The sequence below is a fragment of the Hyaena hyaena genome, unplaced genomic scaffold (assembly GCF_003009895.1).
Source record: "Hyaena hyaena isolate Hyena2069 unplaced genomic scaffold, ASM300989v1 scaffold_632, whole genome shotgun sequence".
Lineage (NCBI taxonomy): Eukaryota > Metazoa > Chordata > Mammalia > Carnivora > Hyaenidae > Hyaena > Hyaena hyaena.
This window is the reverse complement of record NW_024081263.1, coordinates 851,011-869,341: the sequence shown is the minus strand read 5'-3', so window position 1 is coordinate 869,341 and position 18,331 is coordinate 851,011. Positions and strand designations below refer to the sequence as shown.

General features: G+C 54.3%; 1 protein-coding gene across 2 annotated transcripts; it reads right to left on the bottom strand.

The window, feature by feature from the left end:
* Positions 1-4,209: 4,209 nt before the first annotated feature.
* CHRM1 (cholinergic receptor muscarinic 1) lies at positions 4,210-17,993 on the bottom strand. Of its 2 annotated transcripts, XM_039257645.1 has the most exons (3): positions 17,541-17,993; positions 16,992-17,084; positions 4,210-6,764 (listed from the first exon to the last, which is right to left on the bottom strand). In XM_039257645.1, exon 3 carries the CDS (start codon positions 6,698-6,700, stop codon positions 5,318-5,320), a length of 1,383 nt encoding a protein of 460 aa, XP_039113576.1. In that variant the 5' UTR covers positions 6,701-6,764; positions 16,992-17,084; positions 17,541-17,993; the 3' UTR covers positions 4,210-5,317. The 2 variants fall into 2 exon arrangements, with proteins under 2 accessions (XP_039113576.1, XP_039113578.1); XM_039257647.1 differs by lacking the exon at positions 16,992-17,084.
* Positions 17,994-18,331: the final 338 nt, after the last annotated feature.

Below are 18,331 nucleotides of genomic sequence, written 5' to 3'. Positions count from 1 at the left end.
TTAACCCCTAAATTAAGGGGCTCTTGCACTAGGATGCTGACAGTGGGGATGGAGAGCACTGGATGAATTTGAGAACTATTCAGGAGGTGGACTGACCAGCTGGGTACAGGGAATGAAAAGGAGGAGTCCAAGATGATTCCTAGATTTCTGGATGGAGCGCTGAGTGCATGGTGATGGCCAGGAACCCCAGGAATTGGGGTGAAGGAAGTACAGGGGCCAGATGGAAGAGTGACAGTAATTTTCAGGCCTATTTTGTGTGATAGTCAGATTCCTGGAGTTGAGCAGTTTGTGCGTGTTGCAAGGGTGCTGAGAACAAAGACATCACCCCAAAGTCTTTGGAGCTTGAGGCTGGTGTGGGGCACCTGGCATTCAAAAGGCTTTTGTGCTATAAAGGTGAGCAGGTAACTGCCTGAATGTCTGGTTGGGTCTGCAGCTGTTCTGTAAAATCAGAGCCAGCCTGCGAGGAAGGAAACTGAGGATTTCAAAAGGCACTTGGAGGGGCGCCTGGGTGGCTTAGTCGGTTGAGCGTCCGACTTTCGCTTGGGTCCTGATCTCGCGGTTCGTGGGTTCGAGCCCCGCGTCGGGCTCTGTGCTGACTGCCAGCTCAGAGCCTGGAGCCTGTTTCAGTCTGTGACTCCCTCTCTCTCTGACCCTCCCCTGCTCACGCTGTCTCTCTCTCTCCTAGAAATAAATAAAACATTAAAAAAAAACACTTTATATAAAAAAAAAAAAGGCACTTGGAGAATGTGGGGCTGTCCGGATGCCAAGTCTACTTGTCCGGTGAAGCTGGCATACAGGAGAGAGGTCGGGCCTGCCTCAACAGTTTTAGCGTGACAGCCAAGCGAAGTGATCCTCCCGGGGCCCTGGCTTCCTGTCGAGGTGTGGGGACAGTTGCAAAGGTGGCCAAGACCGTCTACTCTATCATTTGCCCCGTGGTCCTGTTCTCTGGGAAGCAGCCAGGCAGGTTCTAAGCGCCGTGATTCTCGGCAGGGCTATTCTCTGGGTGGCCAGCAGATGGCGCCAAAGTACCACAATGGCAGGGTGGCAAGGCCGGGAGGGGGCAGCCCCCAAGGAGAGAGTCCTGACCAGTGCCCTTTCCCGGGCCCACTCCAACCTGGTAGGGGAGGAGGTGACATTCACAGAGCCACCTCATTCTTTCTCTGCTTCTCGTTCACATATGACAGCCTTGTTTCTGGGGCCAAGAAGGACTCCCTCCGTGGTGTGTGTGTGTGTGTGTGTGTCTGTGTCTGTGTCTGTGTGTGTGTCTGTGTGTGTCTGTGTGCGGTGTTTGGGGTGGACTGATGCCATGTCCAGCCACTGAGCCTCCTGTCAGACTCGAGCCATTTCCTCCATCTCCTGGCAGCTGGCTCTGAAGGAATCCTGCTGCAGGGGCTTGCAGGGCCCTGGGATGATGTCTTCGGGGATTGCATGCCCTCCTCCGACCCAGGCTTGCCCCCTGCTACTTTTTCCCTCAAGCCGTGTTTCTTCCCCCCTGGCTGTGGGGTGGGGTGGGGGAAGGGACTCTGGACTCTGAAGCCCCCGCTGCAGGTGGAGGGAAAGGTGTGGGTCTGGAACCGCTTGGTTTCTGGCCTTTACCTGAGAACAGCCTCGTCCTGTGGTAACGCCGCTCACAGAGCCATGGAGGTGCTTTCCTGTTAGTCTGTCTCATCCTCTTCACTCTTCAGCGAGGAACCCGTTCCCCTTGCAGAGGTGAGGGCACTAAAAATAAGAGGCTTGCGGGCGGCTGTGTGGGGACGGGGGCTTGGGCAGGTGGGACCTGCGCCTGGGGCCAGGGACGGAGTGTGAACTGCTAGCCCTGTTCTTGATGTGAATACCAGCCCTGCTTCCCACCCCCCACTCTTGGCTCCCAGTGGGGGCTCTAGGCCAATCTGATTCTAGTGCTTTCCCAACACCCCTTGGCTTCCTGGGTCTCTCGGCCACCGGGACATCCATTCCAGTGCCATCAGCACAGGGCAGGGTGTTTAACCCTAAAGGGGGTTCAGGGCCATGAGGGAGCAGTGGCGAGGGTGGGGCACTCCCAGAATCTAGAGGTGACTCCCAGAAAGCTGTGCTGGAGGGAGAGGGGCCTGGGGTCATTGTCCTGGGGCCGCTCTTCACGGTGCTGTGCTCCTGGCCAGCCTGTCCTGTCTCCCTTTCCTGTGGATTGCCCCTGCCCATAGCATTGGCAGCTTCTTTTCCAAAGGCTTTGGGGTAGGGGGGCACCTTGGTGGCTCAGTGGGTTAAACATCGGACCTCGGCTCAGGTCATGATATCGTGGCTGGTGAGTTCGAGCCCCACATTGGGCTTTGTGCTGACAGCTCAGAGCCTGGAGCCTGCTTGGTTCCGATTCTGCATCTCCTTCTCTTTCTGCCCCTCCCTCACTCGCATTCTGTCTGCCTCTTTCTCTCAAAAATAAATAAACATTAAAAGAAAATTTTTTTTTTAAATAAGGCTTCCGGAAGTCCCGATAGCTGTGTGTGGGGTGAACTTCCATTCCCTCTCTGCAAATGTTTAACCCCACCCAGGACCTCGTTCCTCTGGCTAGCATTCCTCCAACTTCAGCCTGCATCAGAACACCCTGAGGGCTCGATGAAGCACATGGCTAGAGTTTCTGATTCAGTAAATCTGGGGTGACCCTGCGAACCTCTAGTTCTAAAAGATCCTGGGTGATACTACTGCTACTGGTCAGGACAACTGTACCTTCAAGGATGAACTCAGGGGGTCTGGGTTGTCCAAACCCTGCCCATTCCAAAGAACAGTTTGGCCCTTAGCTGGCTCCTGGGAGATCACCCCTAAACTCTTGGGATATTCTGCTTGATAAGCGTGTCTTTGCTTTTCTAGAGGCTTTGGGCCTTGTGGTGTCAGATTAACCTCTGCAGGGGCTGGAGACTAAGTAACTAGGGTCAGCCATGCTTACATGAGCAATTGCCAGTAGAAATACTGGACTTCAATGCTCAGGTAAGCTTTCTGGCGGGCAATACTTCATACATGTTGTCACACGTGGGAGAATTAAGTGCTGTCCCCATGACTCCACTGGGAGAGGACACCTCGAAGTTTGACCTGGTCTCTTTTGGACTCTGCCCTATGTGCTTTTGCCGATTTTAATTTATGTATTTATTTAAAAATTTTTAAAAATATTTTTTATTTATTTCTGAGAGAGAGACAGCATGAGCAGGGGAGGGTCAGAGAGAGAGGGAGGTACGGAATCTGAAGCAGGCTCCAGGCTCTGAGCTGACTGTCAGCACAGAGCCTGACACAGGGCTCAAACTCGTGAGATCATGACTTGAGCCGAAGTCGGATGCTTAACCGATTGAGCCACCCAGCCGCCCCTTGCTGATTTTAATTTATATCCTTTTTTTTTTTTTTAAAGATTTTAAGTAATCTGTATTGCCAATGTGGGACTCGAACTCACAACACCGAGATCAAGAGCCGAATGCTTCTCCAACTGAGCCAGCGAGGCGCCCCTAATTTATATTCTTTTACTGTAATAAAATATAACCATGAGCGTGATGGCTTTGCTGAGTTCTGGTTGCCTTTCTAGTGAATCCTTGAACCTAAGGGTGGGCTTGAGGACTCCCAATGGTAACCAGACTTTGAGAATCACTGCTCTATGCTGTGGGACTACCCGCTCTGAGCTTCCTTTACTTTAGGCTTTAGGGCTCCTCTCACCAATGAAATGCCTTAGAACCTGGTCTGAGGGTCACCTTTGTGCAGTGCTTTGGCCTGGCACCCCATCTCTGTAGTCCAGGGGTCAGGAGGCTGTGAATTATCTGGAAGCCTGAGTGTTGCTGTGTAGGGGAACCCTAAAGAGTCCTCCTGGGTCACTGGGCCTTCGTGTCCCCGTCTGTAAATGGGGCCTTGGAGCCATTCCGCTCTCCCCGGGTATAAGGGGCCCCTGGAATAGCCACATACGGCAGAGCTGTTAGAAAATATGCTGGGCTACGGGCAAGGGCAATATCTTCCACCTGGCCTCCCTACTTCCAGTATCCAGGCCTGCCCATTACAGCCCCACTCACCTGAGCCGGGGACTCCGGGGTGCTGGGGCCCACAGGTGTCAGGAGATCCAGCCACTCAATGCTGCCCCTTCTGGGACCCCCCGCCGCCCCAGGACAGTGGCTCACAGTCCTCAATTCTTGGGCCCTCCCTGTCCCATTCTGCCCCAGGTTTAGACCAGGCCCTGGATCCACACAGGGAAGAAGGCCCCGTTGCGCCCACTAGTCACGTGGCTTTATTCACAGACTCAGCACTTGCTGAGGATGGAAGGAAAGAACATGTGGGGTCAGACTGGGCCTGGAGATAAGGGCGGCTGGGAGGCCATGCATGGGTTGGACTGGGAGCTCACAGGAGAGGACCCGTGGGCCGGGCCAGGCCTGTGTGGGGCCGGCCGGAAGCAGGCAGCATGCGGGAGGCCTGGCTAGAGCTGCATGGAGCAGACCTGTCCAGGTGGCGGCTGTGAGCCAGGGAGGGAGGGGCGGAGGGTTTCTCTGGAGCAGAGGGCATAGGTGTGGGGCGGGACAGCAGGGACCCCTGCCCCTCACTCCCAGGGAAACTCCATAGTGAGACAATCAGGACACCTGGTGCCTGGTCCTGCGGCTGCCTCGGGACTTGGTGTGTGACTAGCCCATCTGGTCTCTTCTGGTGTCATTGTCCTGGCTGATGTTTGGACCTTTGCCTTGGGGGTGACTCACATAGGGACGCTCTGGGGACATTTGCAGGGAGGCTGAACAATCCTGGAGAGTGTGCTGAGCCCCCCTCCCGCCCCCCGCAGAGTGGGTTCTGCCTGCAGAGGGAGGGGATCCCCAGCTGGGGGAGGTGGGGGGTACCGCTCCCTAGGAGCCAAGCTTTTCCCTCAGTGGTGGGTGTCAGTTCCCTGCTGTTGCCCCAGGGGGTGCCATCTCCCACCGCAATCCGGGCCAGCCCCCGGCCAGGGATGATTGAAATGTAAACCTTCTTTCTCCTGGCCCGCCCTGCTGGCTCCCTAAAGGACTTCCTGCCAGAAGGCAAACAAGGGATCCGAAGCCTGGAGCCTCCTCCCGGCTCCCCCCTCCCCCCCAAAGCCTTCTTCCGGGTGAAGAGCCCATTCCCACCCAGCAGGGAACAGAAAAACCAGTTCCCCGGGTTCATTCCCTAGCTGGGAAGGGCGAAGTTTGGAAAGTTGGCAGGGTCTGTCTGGGCTGTCCGGGAAGGTGACCTAGGGGCCTGCGAAGCCCGGTGAAGGCTGAGCAGGGCCCTGGGTCTGAGGTCGCATCCCCTGCCCGCTTCCTCCCCGGCCCTCCCGGGGACTGGACTGGGGTGGCGGGGCGCAGGCGAGGGGCCCTCAGCATTGCCGGGAGGGGGTGCGGTGCACGGAGCCGGGGCGCTTGGGGATCTTGCGCCAGCGACGTTTTTCCCAGCGGCAGAGCAGCAGCAGGCGGAAGGTGTCCCGGAAGGCTTTGTTGCAGAGTGCGTAGCACATGGGGTTGATGGTGCTGTTGACGTAGCACAGCCAGTAGCCCAGCTCCCACAGGGTCTCGGGAACACAGTTCTTGCAGAAAGTGGACACCAGCACCATGATGTTGTATGGTGTCCAGGTGAGGATGAAGGCCAGCAGAATGGCGCTCAGGGTCCGAGCCGCCTTCTTCTCCTTGACCAACGAGAAGGTCTTCCGCTTGGCCAGCTGCTCCTTCCCACGGGGCTTCTGGCCTTTGCCTGCTCGCTCGCGCCCCTTCCGGGTCGGCCTCTTGACTGTGTTGGGAGAGCTCCGGGGGGGCTGCTTGGCGGGGGCCTGCGCCTCGGGGTCCACCATGGGCATCTTGATCACCACCTCAGAGCCAGGCTCCTCACCCTCTGAGGACGTGAGGGACTCCATGGAGCCTTCATCTTCTTCCTCTTCTTCCTTCCAGCTGTAGGCCTGCAGCAGCCGGGGGGCCCGGCAGCAGCGACAGCAGCGCCCTGGAGGGGTCTCTGGGGAGCCCTCAGTCCCCCGCTGGGACCGCTCTGAGCTGCTGCTGCTGCCGCCCCCCTTACCAGGCGTCTCGGAGCCCTGCAGGGCCGCCAGCTCCCGGGCCCGGTTCTCCGTCTCCCGGTAGATGCGCCAGTAGAGCGTGCACATGACCGTGACGGGGAGGTAGAAGGCGGCCATGGCTGTGCCAAAGGTGATGATGGGTTGGGAGAGGAACTGGATGTAGCACTGCCCGGCCAGCACTGTCCGCTCCCCTACCAGATACTGCCAGAAGAGAATGGCGGGGGCCCAGAGGACGAAGGAAACCAGCCAGGCCAGGCCGATCATCAGGGCCGCCCGGCGGGGCGTGCGCTTGGCTCGATAGCTCAGGGGCCGGGTCACGGAGAAGTAGCGGTCAAAACTGATGAGCAGCAGGTTCATGACGGAGGCATTGCTAGCCACGTAGTCCAGGGCCAGCCAGAGGTCGCAGGCCAGGGTGCCCAGAGCCCAGTGGCCCATGAGCAAGTATGTGGTATAGAGGTTCATGGAGAAGGTACCGATGATGAGGTCAGCACAGGCCAGGCTGAGCAGGAAGTAGTTGTTGACTGTCTTGAGCTCAGTGTTGACCTTGAAGGAGATGAGGACCAGCAGGTTGCCCGTCACTGTGGCCAGGGACAGGAGGCCCGTGGTGATCCCAATGAAGGCCACTTGCCAGGGACCCTTTCCCGGTGCCAGAACCGTGATGTTGGGGCTGACGGCGGGTGGGGCCGAGGTATTCATGTCGGCCGGGTGGGGCTGGGCCCTCTAATCACACTACAGGGCTTCCTCAGGGGGAGGTCATCACCTGTAAAGAGAGGACACAGCCTTTGGTTGGGCTGCCAGTCATCTCTGACAGCTCGGAGTGCAAGGTGCTGGGAACACAGCCTCTGTCTTCTCAGATCTTTAGGCAAGATACCACCCCCTTGCTTACTGGTGGCCCCGCAGAGTCATTTATAACGCACCTACCCAGCCACGACTGGATGTGCCAGCGGCACTGGGGGGAGGAGGGTTGGCATGCAGAGATCGGAGCCCCCCCTCAGACTCCGAGCCTCAATTTTCTCATCGGGGAATTGCCACTAATTCCCGTCTTGCTTAACTCATGTGGCAGGAGTTGGGAGACCCGCTTTGTATACACTACTGCCAACTTTTCAAAGCACTTCACTCAATTTTATTAAAGCTCTCATTTACTAGGGAGTTACTACAAGCCAGACACAGCACTGAGCGCTTAATTGAATTATCTAATTTAACTGTTGTACGTCTCTGGGAGGCAGGTCCCTTATGATCCCCACTTCGCTGAGGCAACCGTGGCTCTGAGCAGCTCCAAGACCTGGCCCCAGCGACCGAGGAGGTGAGTATGATTAGGACCCACTTGTCCTTTCTCTGAGCATTTGGACCTTCAGTGGGATTCTTCCATCGAATAAGATGGGAAGGCGGGGGAGGAAGATAAGGGGAAAGAGGTGTATGTTACTGTGTCTGCATGTTTCCCTGTGCGTGTGTGTGTCTGTGTGTGTGCCTGTGATGGAGACAGAGAGAGATACAGAGAGAGAGAGAAGGAGGGCGGCGTTTGAAGCTGGATCAGACCCTCCATGAGGGCAGCCGGGTAAGTTGTGCGGGGCCTGGTGGTAGAAAGCCTGGAGTGAAAGCACTCAACAGCGACGGGGGGTGGGAGGGACCTCAGCTCCCAGGTGGGCAGGGATCTGGCCCAGATGAGGCATGAGAGGCCCCTTCAATCTCCCTGCTTTGTTCCTAAGTCCAAACTTAGTGTGAGGGGCAGCAAAGGCAAAGGGAAGGTGCCCCACATTTTTCTGGAGCCTGAAGTCCAGCCCAGGCACTAAAGGTGGGTGAAGGGAAAAGCCGGGTCCCTCAGGAATCTACTGGCTGGGCAGGAGGCCCCCGCAGCTCAGCAGTGGCCTTGCTGCTGTATGTTTTGGCTGGTTCCTTCCTGTTCTGGGGCTCAGGTGTCCATCTGTCCATCAAAGAGTTAGAGTGTCCTCCCACCTGCAGCTATGGCCTCAGGGACAGTATCACTGGAAAAATTCCAGGACACATGGGTGGCTCAGTTGGTTAAGTATCTGACTTCGGCTCAGATCATGATCACTTGGTTTGTGGTTTCGAGCCCTGTATCTGGCTCTCTGCTGTCAGCACAGAGCCTGCTTCAGATCCCCTGTCTCTCTCTCTTTCTCTGCCCCTCCCCCATGCATGCATGTGCTCACTCTCTCAAAAATAAACATTAAAAAAAAAAAAAAAAGGAAAGAAAAATTCCAAGGGAGAGACGTTGGGCAGGGGTCCATCAAGCCCTGGTTCCTCGGGAGCTGTTCTGTGACAGAGAGACTAGTGTGCTGTGGCTGTGAGGAGGTTGATGCATGATAGGTGGCCTTGGGGTAGATGGCAGTCACAACGTGTGACCAAGCGTGCATGGCTGAGGTCATCTCTACCGGTCATGGTAAACCGGTGTGTAAGAGGGACTCTCAGGATGGCAGTTTGGAGTGTGACAGAATGAGTAAAAGGCTGTCAGCATGTGGTTGTGTGTCTGGGGCAGTGTGCCCATCAGGGGGACATGGAGCATCATAGTGGAGGGGCCTGGACTCTGGAGCCAGACTGCCTGCATTTGAATCCAGGTGACACACTTACGGGGTATGTGATCCCTGCTAGTGGTATCATTGCCATGTGCCTCGGTCTTCAGCTGAAAACGGGAATGACACTAGTCTCTTGCCAATAAAGTGAGGAATTATTGTGAGGCTTAAATGGGTGCACAGATGCGGAATGCACAGAATAGGCCTAGCACACGGTGGGCACTAGATGCCTGTGGACTCTTAGCATGTGTACCCATGTTGACTCCCCCCATGAATGTCTGCTTCTTATTTAAACATTTCCTGGGGCACCTGGCTGGCTCAGTTGGTAGAGGAGGTGGCTCTTGATCTCTGGGTCATGAGTTTGAGCCCTCCGTTGGGCATAGAGATCACTTAAATAAATACACTTAAAAACATTCTAGGAGTGCCTTAATTCAGTTAAGCATCCGACTCTTGGTTTCTGCTCAGGGCATGATCTCATAGTTCATGGGATTGAGCCCTAAGTCAGGCTCTGTGCTGACAGCGCAGAGCCCTCTTAGGATTCTCTCTCTCCCTCCCTGGCTGCCCCTCCCTGGCCCCCCTCAAAATAAATAAACAAAAAAATTAAAAAAAATTCGAATACTATGACAATAGCAACTAATAATAACAATGACCATTGCTGTGATTTAGTGTCCCCTGAGGGGCAGTCATTGCTCAAAGGGCTTATGTGCATTATTGGATTTAATCTGAAGAGGGAATCTTTGGCCTGGGGATTGCTCTTCTCTCCATTTCCCAGATGAAGAAACTGAGGCTGAGAAAAGCAACAGAACTAGCACAAGATCAGACGGGTAAGGTAGGAACCAAGATTTGAGCCCAAGCAGTTTGTTCCAATGAAACATTTATTTATAAGGGGCGCCTGGGTGGCTTAGTCGGTTAAGCGTCTGACTTTCGCTTAGGTCATGATCTCGCGGTTCGTGGGTTCGAGCCCCGCGTCTGGCTCTGTGCTGACAGCTAGCTCAGAGCCTGGAGCCTGTTTCAGATTCTGTATCTCCCTCTCTCTCTGACTCTCCCCTGCTCACACTGTCTCTCTCTCTCTCTCCTAGAAATTAAAAAAAAAAGTTTTTTTGAAAAAAAAAGAAAAAACTGATGGCTGGCCTGGAGGTCATAGTTTGCCAATTAAAATGTTATTTAAAAAAATTTTATCTATCTATCCATCTATCTATCTATCTATCTATCTATCTATCTATCTATCTATTTATCTCTACATCCAACATGGGGCTCAAACTCACAGCCTCGCGATCAAGAGTCACATGCTCTACACTAACTTGGATGGAAATTAAAAAATAAATAAATTATTAAAAAAAAGAGTTGCATGCTTTACTGACTGAGGTGGCAAGGTGCCCTGCCAATTTGAATTTTATTTTATTTTGTTTTATTTAATTTTATTTATTTAATTTAATTTTTTATTTCTTTTAAAAGATCTTTCAATGTTTTATTTATTTCTGAGAGAGAGACGGTATGAGCAGGGGAGGGTCAGAGAGAGAGGCAGACACTGTATCTGAAGCAGGCTCTAGGCTCTGAGCGGTCAGCACAGAGCCCAACACGGGGCTCGAACCCACAAACCGTGAGATCATGACCTGAGCCGAAGTCGGACGCTTACCCAACTGAGCCACCCAGGCGCCCCATATTTATTTTATTTTTTTTTAAGTAGGCTTTACGCCCAAGCCCAACGTGAGGCTTGAACTCATCATGACCCTGGGGTTCAAGAGTTGCACGCTGAACCGACTGAGGCAGCCCAGGCACCCCTTGAATTTTGAAAGTACTATGCTAAAATAGTATTTGTCTTGCTTAGTGAGTCCCGCTGCATCCTGTTCCCGTCACCAAAGTCAGGTGCTGGGCTGGAGGCTGGGATGGGACTGTGAATGCTGGGGCTTTCCCTGGCGAGGTGCTGGTGGATGCCACCGCCTGTGCCAGATTGCCCCTGCGTGACTCTTGGCCCCCTGGTCTGAACTCAGTGCTATGTAGTGCCCATTGCACAAATGGAGCAACTGAGGCCCGGAGAAAAGGGGGAAGAAGGCACTGTGTAACCCAAAGTCTCATGGCTCCTCGCCTGCGTGCCGCCTCCCTCCCCGGACCCCTCAACCTCCGGTGCTTTGAGGGCAGCTCTGTAGCCCTCAGTGGTTTCCTGGGCCGCCGCCTGAAAAGGCTGTCAGACGAGAGGAGTCTGCTGGCCTCAGAGGCCGCACCCTGGGCAGGCGCAGGGGCCTCCCGTCTGCCCCAGCTCGGTGCAGCCTTCAACGCTGTACCAAGCCCACCACTGTTGGATCCGATCCTATACCACAGAAGGCTAGTCCTAGGGGGAAGTGAGTGAGCCAGATTTGCTTTGGCTGCAAAATCTGAGGGGCCCCCAGACTCACTGATCAAGAAAACAGTATTTCAGGGGCGCCTGGGTGGCTCAGTCGGTTGGGCATTTGACTTCTGCTCAGTTCATGATCTCACGGTCCGTGGGTTCGAGCCCCTCGTCAGGCTCTGTGCTGACAGCCAGCTCAGAGCCTGGAGCCTGTTTCAGATTCTGTATCTCCCTCTCTCTCTGACCCTCCCCTGCTCACGCTGTCTCTCTCTCTCTCTCTCTCAGAAATAAATAAAACATTTTAAAAAATTAAAAAAAAAGAAAACAATATTTTAATGCAATATTTAAAGGCCTGGTTGGCCCAGTTAGAAGAGCATGAGATTCTTGATCTCAGGGTTGGGAGTTAGGGCCCCATGTTGGGTGTAGATATTAGGAAAAAAAAAAAAGGAAATTGATGCAAAAAAAATCCATTATGAACAAAATTTTATTTTTTAATTTAATTAAAAAATATGTTATTTTCAGTTATTATTTTTAATATTTATTTGTTTATTAAACATTTAAAAATATTTATTTATTTTTGAGAGAGACAGACAGAGCACAAGGTGGGGAAGGGCAGAGAGAGAGAGGGAGACACAGAATCTGAAGCAGGCTCCAGGATCTGAGCTGTCAACACAGAGCCTGACATGGGGCTCGAACTCATGAACTGCAAAGTCATGACCTGAGCCGAAGTCAGACACTCAACTGACTGAGCCACCCAGGCACCCCATTGTTTACTTATTTTTTAGAGAGAGAGTACAAGTTTGGGAATACCAGAGAGAGAGGGAGACAGAAGATCTCAAGCAGGCTCTGAGCTGTGTGCACAGAGCCCGATGTGGGGCTCGAACTCATAAACCAGAAGATCATGACCTGAGCCTTAACTGACTGAACCCCCCAGATGCCCCTGACTCAAATTTTAAACAAAGGCAGGATCCAACCCTGTACTTACACACACAATCCTATCACCCATGACTCACCGTGATCCTGGCCCTGGTTCCAATGAAACTTTATTTACAAAAACAGACGGCCTGCCCATGGGCTGTAGTTTGCTCCTTTTTTTTTTTCTATGTGAATTTTTAAAATGTTACATTACAATATTATTTACGTTGATTAGTGAGTTATTTTGTGTGTCCTCTCTCAAAACTGCCTCTTCCTAGCTGTCTGATCATTAGCAATCATTTAACCCTTCCTTCCCTGGCCAACCTACACTGCCAGCTGATGGGGCTAACAGCATCCAAAGCGCCTCTCTGTTATTATTCCTGACTCCTCATTCCGATCCACCGCCCAGCCACCTCTTGCTGTGCCCTTTGGCCTCCAGATCCAGGCATAGCCCTTCTCTTGGGCCCAGATTACTCATCTGTTTTTTCCTCTTTCTTTCTTTTTAAAAATTTATTATTTATTTACTTTTAAACATTTTTTGAGGTTTATTCATTTTTCAGAGACAGAGAGAGACAGAGTGTCAGAGGGAGAGGGCAGAGAGAGAGGGAGACACAGAATCTGAGGCAGGCTCTAGGCTCTGAGCTGCCCACACCGAGTCTGATGTGGTACTCGCATTCATGGCCCGGGAGATCATGACCTGAGCTGAAGTCGGATGCTTAACTGACTGAGCCACCCAGGCACACCTATTTTTTATTATTATTTTTTTATTTAAGCTCTATGCCCAATGTAGGGCTCGAATTCACAATCACGAAAAATCAAGAATCACATGCTCTACCACCTGAACCAGCCAAGTGCCCCTCAGATTGCTCACTTGTACAGTAGAGAGCTGAACCAGCCTGGCATGTGGGGAGATTTTACAGGGCCCTGAAATCAACATCTCAAGACTCTAAACAGAAAGGACCCAAGTCCTTGAGTGGAGGCTGTAGAGGCTGAAGGCTCACTTAGGTTCTCCCAGTTGGGGCTGGAATCACATCTACTTGTGGTTGAAACGTGGCAACCTCTGACCATCACAAGCTCTTGTTAAAGTTAGCTATAGCTTTGATGAGTTTTAAAAACGGTTTCAGAATAGGGGAACTATGAGAAATGACTGTTGGAAATGATGAGGCTGAATGGCAGTCCCTCTCCTTAATGGCTGGAAGTACTCCCCCCCAACCTCCCCCCCCGCCCCGCCCCCGGGCCCTGCTTATTGTAAAGGCCACACGGATGAGGCACCTGGCTGGCTCGCCTGCAAGAGCTTGAGACTCTTGACGTCTGGGTCATGAGTTCAAGCCCCATATGGATGTAGAGATTGCTTAAAAAAAAAAAACCTTAAGAAAAAATAGCCACATTGATAACCACCATAACTAAGCACCTCTTGCATACGTTAATCACCTCTTGCATACCAGGCACTTAATGTATGATATCATTTCATTTAATCCATAGGGCACCCCAATGAGAGTTCTTATCCTTATTTCACAGATGAAGACGCTGAGCCTCAGGGGGCTAAGTGGCTTGCTGACGATCTCAGAGGAAGCAGTGGAGCTGGGATTCTGCCCTGGGCCTATGTGCTCCAGAGCCTTCATTCTTTCCACGTGGCAGACTCGTCTATGCCCCACTTATGAGCTGGAGGGCCTAAGGCCTCCCATCTGGGACAACCGGGGGAAGGAGAAGGGTAGCAGTTCTGGGGAACTAGATCCTGATTCTTGCCACTTCCTGGATCTTCTGAGCCCCTGGGCCCAAGAGCAGAGCCGTCAATAACTCCGCCTTTCCTCCACAATCAAGAAGCAAGGGTCTACCCCCAAACCTCTCTTGGACAGTGATTTGCCTCCTCTGGTCCCTGCTGTGTGACTTTGGGCAAGTCACTTTCCACCCTGGTAACCCTTCTGTAGGATGACTGTGTGTGTGTGAGGGTGTGTGCATTGCTGAGTGAGACTAGGACATGGTGGGGGTGAGTCTGTAGCTTTGTGGAGATGGGTTGGGACTCGTCCTCTGAGGGTGTCACGTCTGGGGCACTGGAAGGGGACAAGGAAGCAGGGAGGTCCTTTTCTCTTGGGACCGTGGCCTCCTGATAAAGATTATTTGGAGCTTTTTTTTTTTTACTTAGTTTATGTTTATTTATTATTGAGGCAGAAACAGAGCATGAGTGCGGGAGGGGCAGAGAGAGAGGGAGACACAGAATGCAAAACAGGCTCCAGGCTCAGCTGTCAGCACAGAGCCCGATGCGGGGCTCGAACCCATGAACCATGAGATCATGACTTGAGCCGAAGTCGGATGCCCAACTGGCTGAGCCACCCAGATGCCCCTGTTGGGAGCTTTTAATAATATCATTAACATATCATAGCAACTCAAATTTACCAACTGCCTATCATACACCAGACCATGGCTCTAAAGATTATATTCAGGATTTAATTGATCAGTTTCAACTCCTTGTGAAGCACATTTTATTATCCTCTATTTGTGGAAGGGGCATCTGAGGCTTTGAGACCTTAAGGATCTTACGGTTCATCAGTGATGAACCAGGATTTAGACCCAGGCAGTCTGCTTCCAAGATGAACCTCTTGGACCCCTGCCTACTCTAAACTGCCCTTGTGGCAATGGTGAACTTGACAGCCTCCTCGCCCACCTTCACTGGCTTGGCCAACCCACAGTCTGAGTCAGTGAGGAATCAGTCCTTCCTTTAGAATCTGGCCTCTGTGTGTGTGTGTGTGTGTGTGTGTGTGCGTGCGCGCACGCATGTGTGCATTTGTGACAGTGTCTGTGGTCCATCTGCGTGATGTATGATGACAGCGCTGTGGGAGGGGGGAGGTCTAGCCATTGCTCTCAGAGAGGCAGGGTAGGGGCTGTGTCTGCCTCATTCTCTGCTTTATCCTAGTGCTTGGCACACGGAGTTGCTCAACAAATATTTGTGGAATAAATGCATGAATATGTACGTAAGGTCCTCCTGTTTGACTTCAGGCCCAGGGGCACGAGCATGAATCCACAGGGGTCAGGCTCTAGAGCACGGACTCCTTGCTCCTTCCATTTCTTGCATCCCCTCACTTGCCGGCTCTCTATCTCCTGGGTGAGGCCCCCGCCTGGCTTGAGAGCACGGGAGCAGAATGGCCAAGAGCGTCCTCGTCTGTAAAATGTACGAAGGGATGCCTGACGCACCTGCTGCGGGGAAACAGGACAGGCACGGGTGTGGGTTGGGGCCTGTTAGTGTTGGGAGAGGAAAAAGTCAGCCTGGGCTCAAAGAGTTAAGGGATGAGGTCAGAGCCTCCAGAACAGCTGCCCAGACTGTTGACCGCCAGAGCCTTGGACCAATCCCCAGGGGCTGGGGATCTGGCTGGCGAGAGGAAGGGGAAGGTCAGGGGCGATTGTTGGGGAGAGGGATTCCTGAAGACTTGGGCTGCCTGACTCTTAACCACGGGCCAGGTTGTAGAGAAGGGGAGACAGAGAAGGAAAAGGTGCTGGGGAAGAGATTCAGGAGGGAGGCGTGAAGCCATCTTGGGATCCTGGGCTGGGAAAGCTGCAAGATCCCTGACTGGAGAGAACGGGTAATACTGGGGAGAAGGGGACACGAGGTGGGGCCTCTGGGGCTGGGCTTGTGGGACTTCACGTGTGCAGCGAGGACGGTGTTCCTCGGGGCAGAACTCCTGCCTGGTCCCTTCTGCTGCAGAAGCCAGCCTAGCCTCCCAGAGGCGGCTCTCTCCCCCTGGGTTAACTTTTCTCTGAAGGTAGCTCTCAACCCGTTACAGGTGCCCAAACTCCTACCTCTGATGCCTGGCCTCGGGAATCAGGGGGTCAACACATACAATTTGCCCCATCTTCAGGCTCGACAGTCACCACGGGGAGTGCCAACTAGCCCTGGGGAGAGCAGCAGCCATCAGTTAAATGCTCATAAATGTGCTGCTGAGCCGGAAGAGGAGCGTCAGCCCTTGAATTACTGCCAAACACGCTCACTGCTAATGGACTTTAACCAGTTGCCCGACTTTAGCCACACCATGGCCAGAGCCAGACAGTCAGCAGGCTGGGCCCTGGATGTCACTTTGCCAAGGTAGCATCAGAAGTGCTCCACCCCTCATCTCCGGCTCCACTTGCCCCCTGCGCTTCAGTCCTTGCGTTCTCCTCCCCATTTCCTTTCTTCGCTCTCCCTCCCTCCCCCATCCTTCTAAGCATCACCATGGCATCACAGCAGAGCAGAAACCCAGCGAGATACTCACCCACCTCTCCCCGCCCGCCCTCCCCTCCAGAGCCCAAGCTCCTGCCTCATAGAGCTTGCTGCTCCCGCACCCCCATTGTCTTGCGCAGGGAGGTGGGAGGGCAGCGTTGCGCTGAGGGCGAGGAAAAGGGGTCCCGGCCCAAGAAGACCCCTAGATATCCTTTCTGTGACCATAAGCACGTCCCTTCTCCTTTCTCAGCCTCAGTCTCTCCGTCTGTGCGTGCAATGGGGAGGTTCCTTTTCAGGTCTGACGTGACCTCTGCCTAACCCCTTCTCGACGCTCTGGACTCCTCTCTGCACTTCGGGATCTGGTTCTCAGATCTCCAAGCCTCAGAGTCACATCTTCTGCAGCCCCATTTCACCAGCCCCTCCCCTGCCTTCTGTATCGCAGTGGCGATCACAGCGTGCCTAGTGGCTGAGGTCAGGGGGCAGAGAGCTAACTCTTATCTGACAGCTCAGTGAGCAGCTGATTACTCAGGGACAGGAGACTGTCCAGCTGTAGGAGACAATCTGACTCCTTCCGGCCAGTTGGGTGGAGGGGGGGTGGTGTTGGGTCAGCCTGGGTGGAGCTGTGGGTATGTTTTGTGGCAGGAGGTGAACCCCTCTCACTCGCACCGAGAACCCCTAAGCAGCCCTTGTCTGAATGGCCCAGGGAGAGCTGACCACCCCTTTCACAGGGGTGAGTCTGCAGGAATCAGAGCTCGTGGCCTCCAGCTTATCGCTACCTTGTGGAGTCTGGGGGTCCCGGGATGGGTGCATGGGTGCCCATTAGTATTCATGCATTATCAGGACATGGGACTGAGGCCTGCTCCTGGGGGAGCCCAAGATACCATGGACACAGGGAGGGCCCTCTGGGCCCTTGCACACGTCAGGGCCACGTTCCCTGGCTGGAGTGGCCTTCTATGTGCCCATTTGTTCCCTGAGAGCCCTGGGGTTCTCAGGGCCTGGTCTCCTGCTGGCTTTTGGCCTAACACCCACCTTGGCATCCAGCTTGTCCGTCTGGCCGGCAACCTGGTTCAGTCCATCTCGGGGGGGCTGAAGGTGGATGGGGGTGGTAGGATTCGGGGTTCCCTGAGGGAGAAGAGGAGGAGGTGCTGGGACTGGCACCCCAATGTCGGGGGTGGGGGTCGACCTCCCACAGGACGCTGGTGGCAACGGCTGCCCTCTGGCCCCCTGACCTTTCTACCCTGTCCCTGGGATTCCGGGGCCTCTGCCTGCTAGGTGGTAGCCTAATCCGTCTGGGCTCCAGGTCCAGTTTCCTACGGGGGGTCTCCATCTCCTCCGCCAGCTGAACCCCAGAAAAACATCAGGTGTATCTGCTCAAAGCCAGGAGACGGGGTGTTTGGAGTGGCCAATGTCCAATGCTACAGAGCCCCCTTGGCCTCTAGACCCCTCCTTGGCCCCCTCCTCTCTCTGGGGTTCATCCCCATTTCCTTCTAGTCCTGGTCTCTGCTTTGCTCCCACGACCCTGCTTTTCCCGCCCCCACCTCAGTGGAGCCCCTCCCAAGCCCTCCCAAATGTACTCACCATGGGACTGGAGAGGGGTCTGTAGGGTCCTCAGCCCCACTGCCTCCCCGGGGGCCGGCGGCGTCTCCAGGGACCCAAACACCTGGCTCCCGGGGGGAGCTGCGCCCTGTGCTGGCAGCCGGAGAGGCACAGCCAGTGATTGGCATGTCCCACCCCCTGGCACGCCAGCCTGGGGGGGGGGAGGGAGGAGAGGAAAGAGAGGGAGGGAGGAAAGGGAGAAAAGGAAGGGAGGGGGAGCTGGAGGGAAGCCTCAGGCAGCGTCTGGGGTTGGACTAGGCTCCTGGAGTGTGCCCCCCTCCTCCACTAGGGCACCTCATCCGAGCCCCGAGAGGGAGGGCGTTGGACATGGGGAAAAGGAGCCCAGCAAGGCTAAAAGTCCAGAACGGGAGAGAAGGCGGATACAGGGAGACAAACACCCACACCCACTGCACACAGACTCAGCGGCACACACACACACACACACACACACACACACACACACCCTCACAAAGGCACACTGTTTCCCGGGGCTCCTTCCCCCACCCCAGCCCTCGAGCCCCCAACCTATGTGCACCATGCCCCAACACACACTCCCCGGCATTCACATGCCTGCTTGCCTCACACACTCGCCCTGCCCCCTGCACATGCCCACGCTCCCTCCCTCCCTCCCTTCCCCTCACCCTGCTCTTCCTCCCTGCTGCGAAGGAGCTAGATTCCTTCTGTTTGGAAATGACACATTGGGCCTCACGTGAGAGGCTCCAACTTGGAACAGACCCAGAGGGCTGGCGCACCGCCCCAGGGGCTGGGCAGAC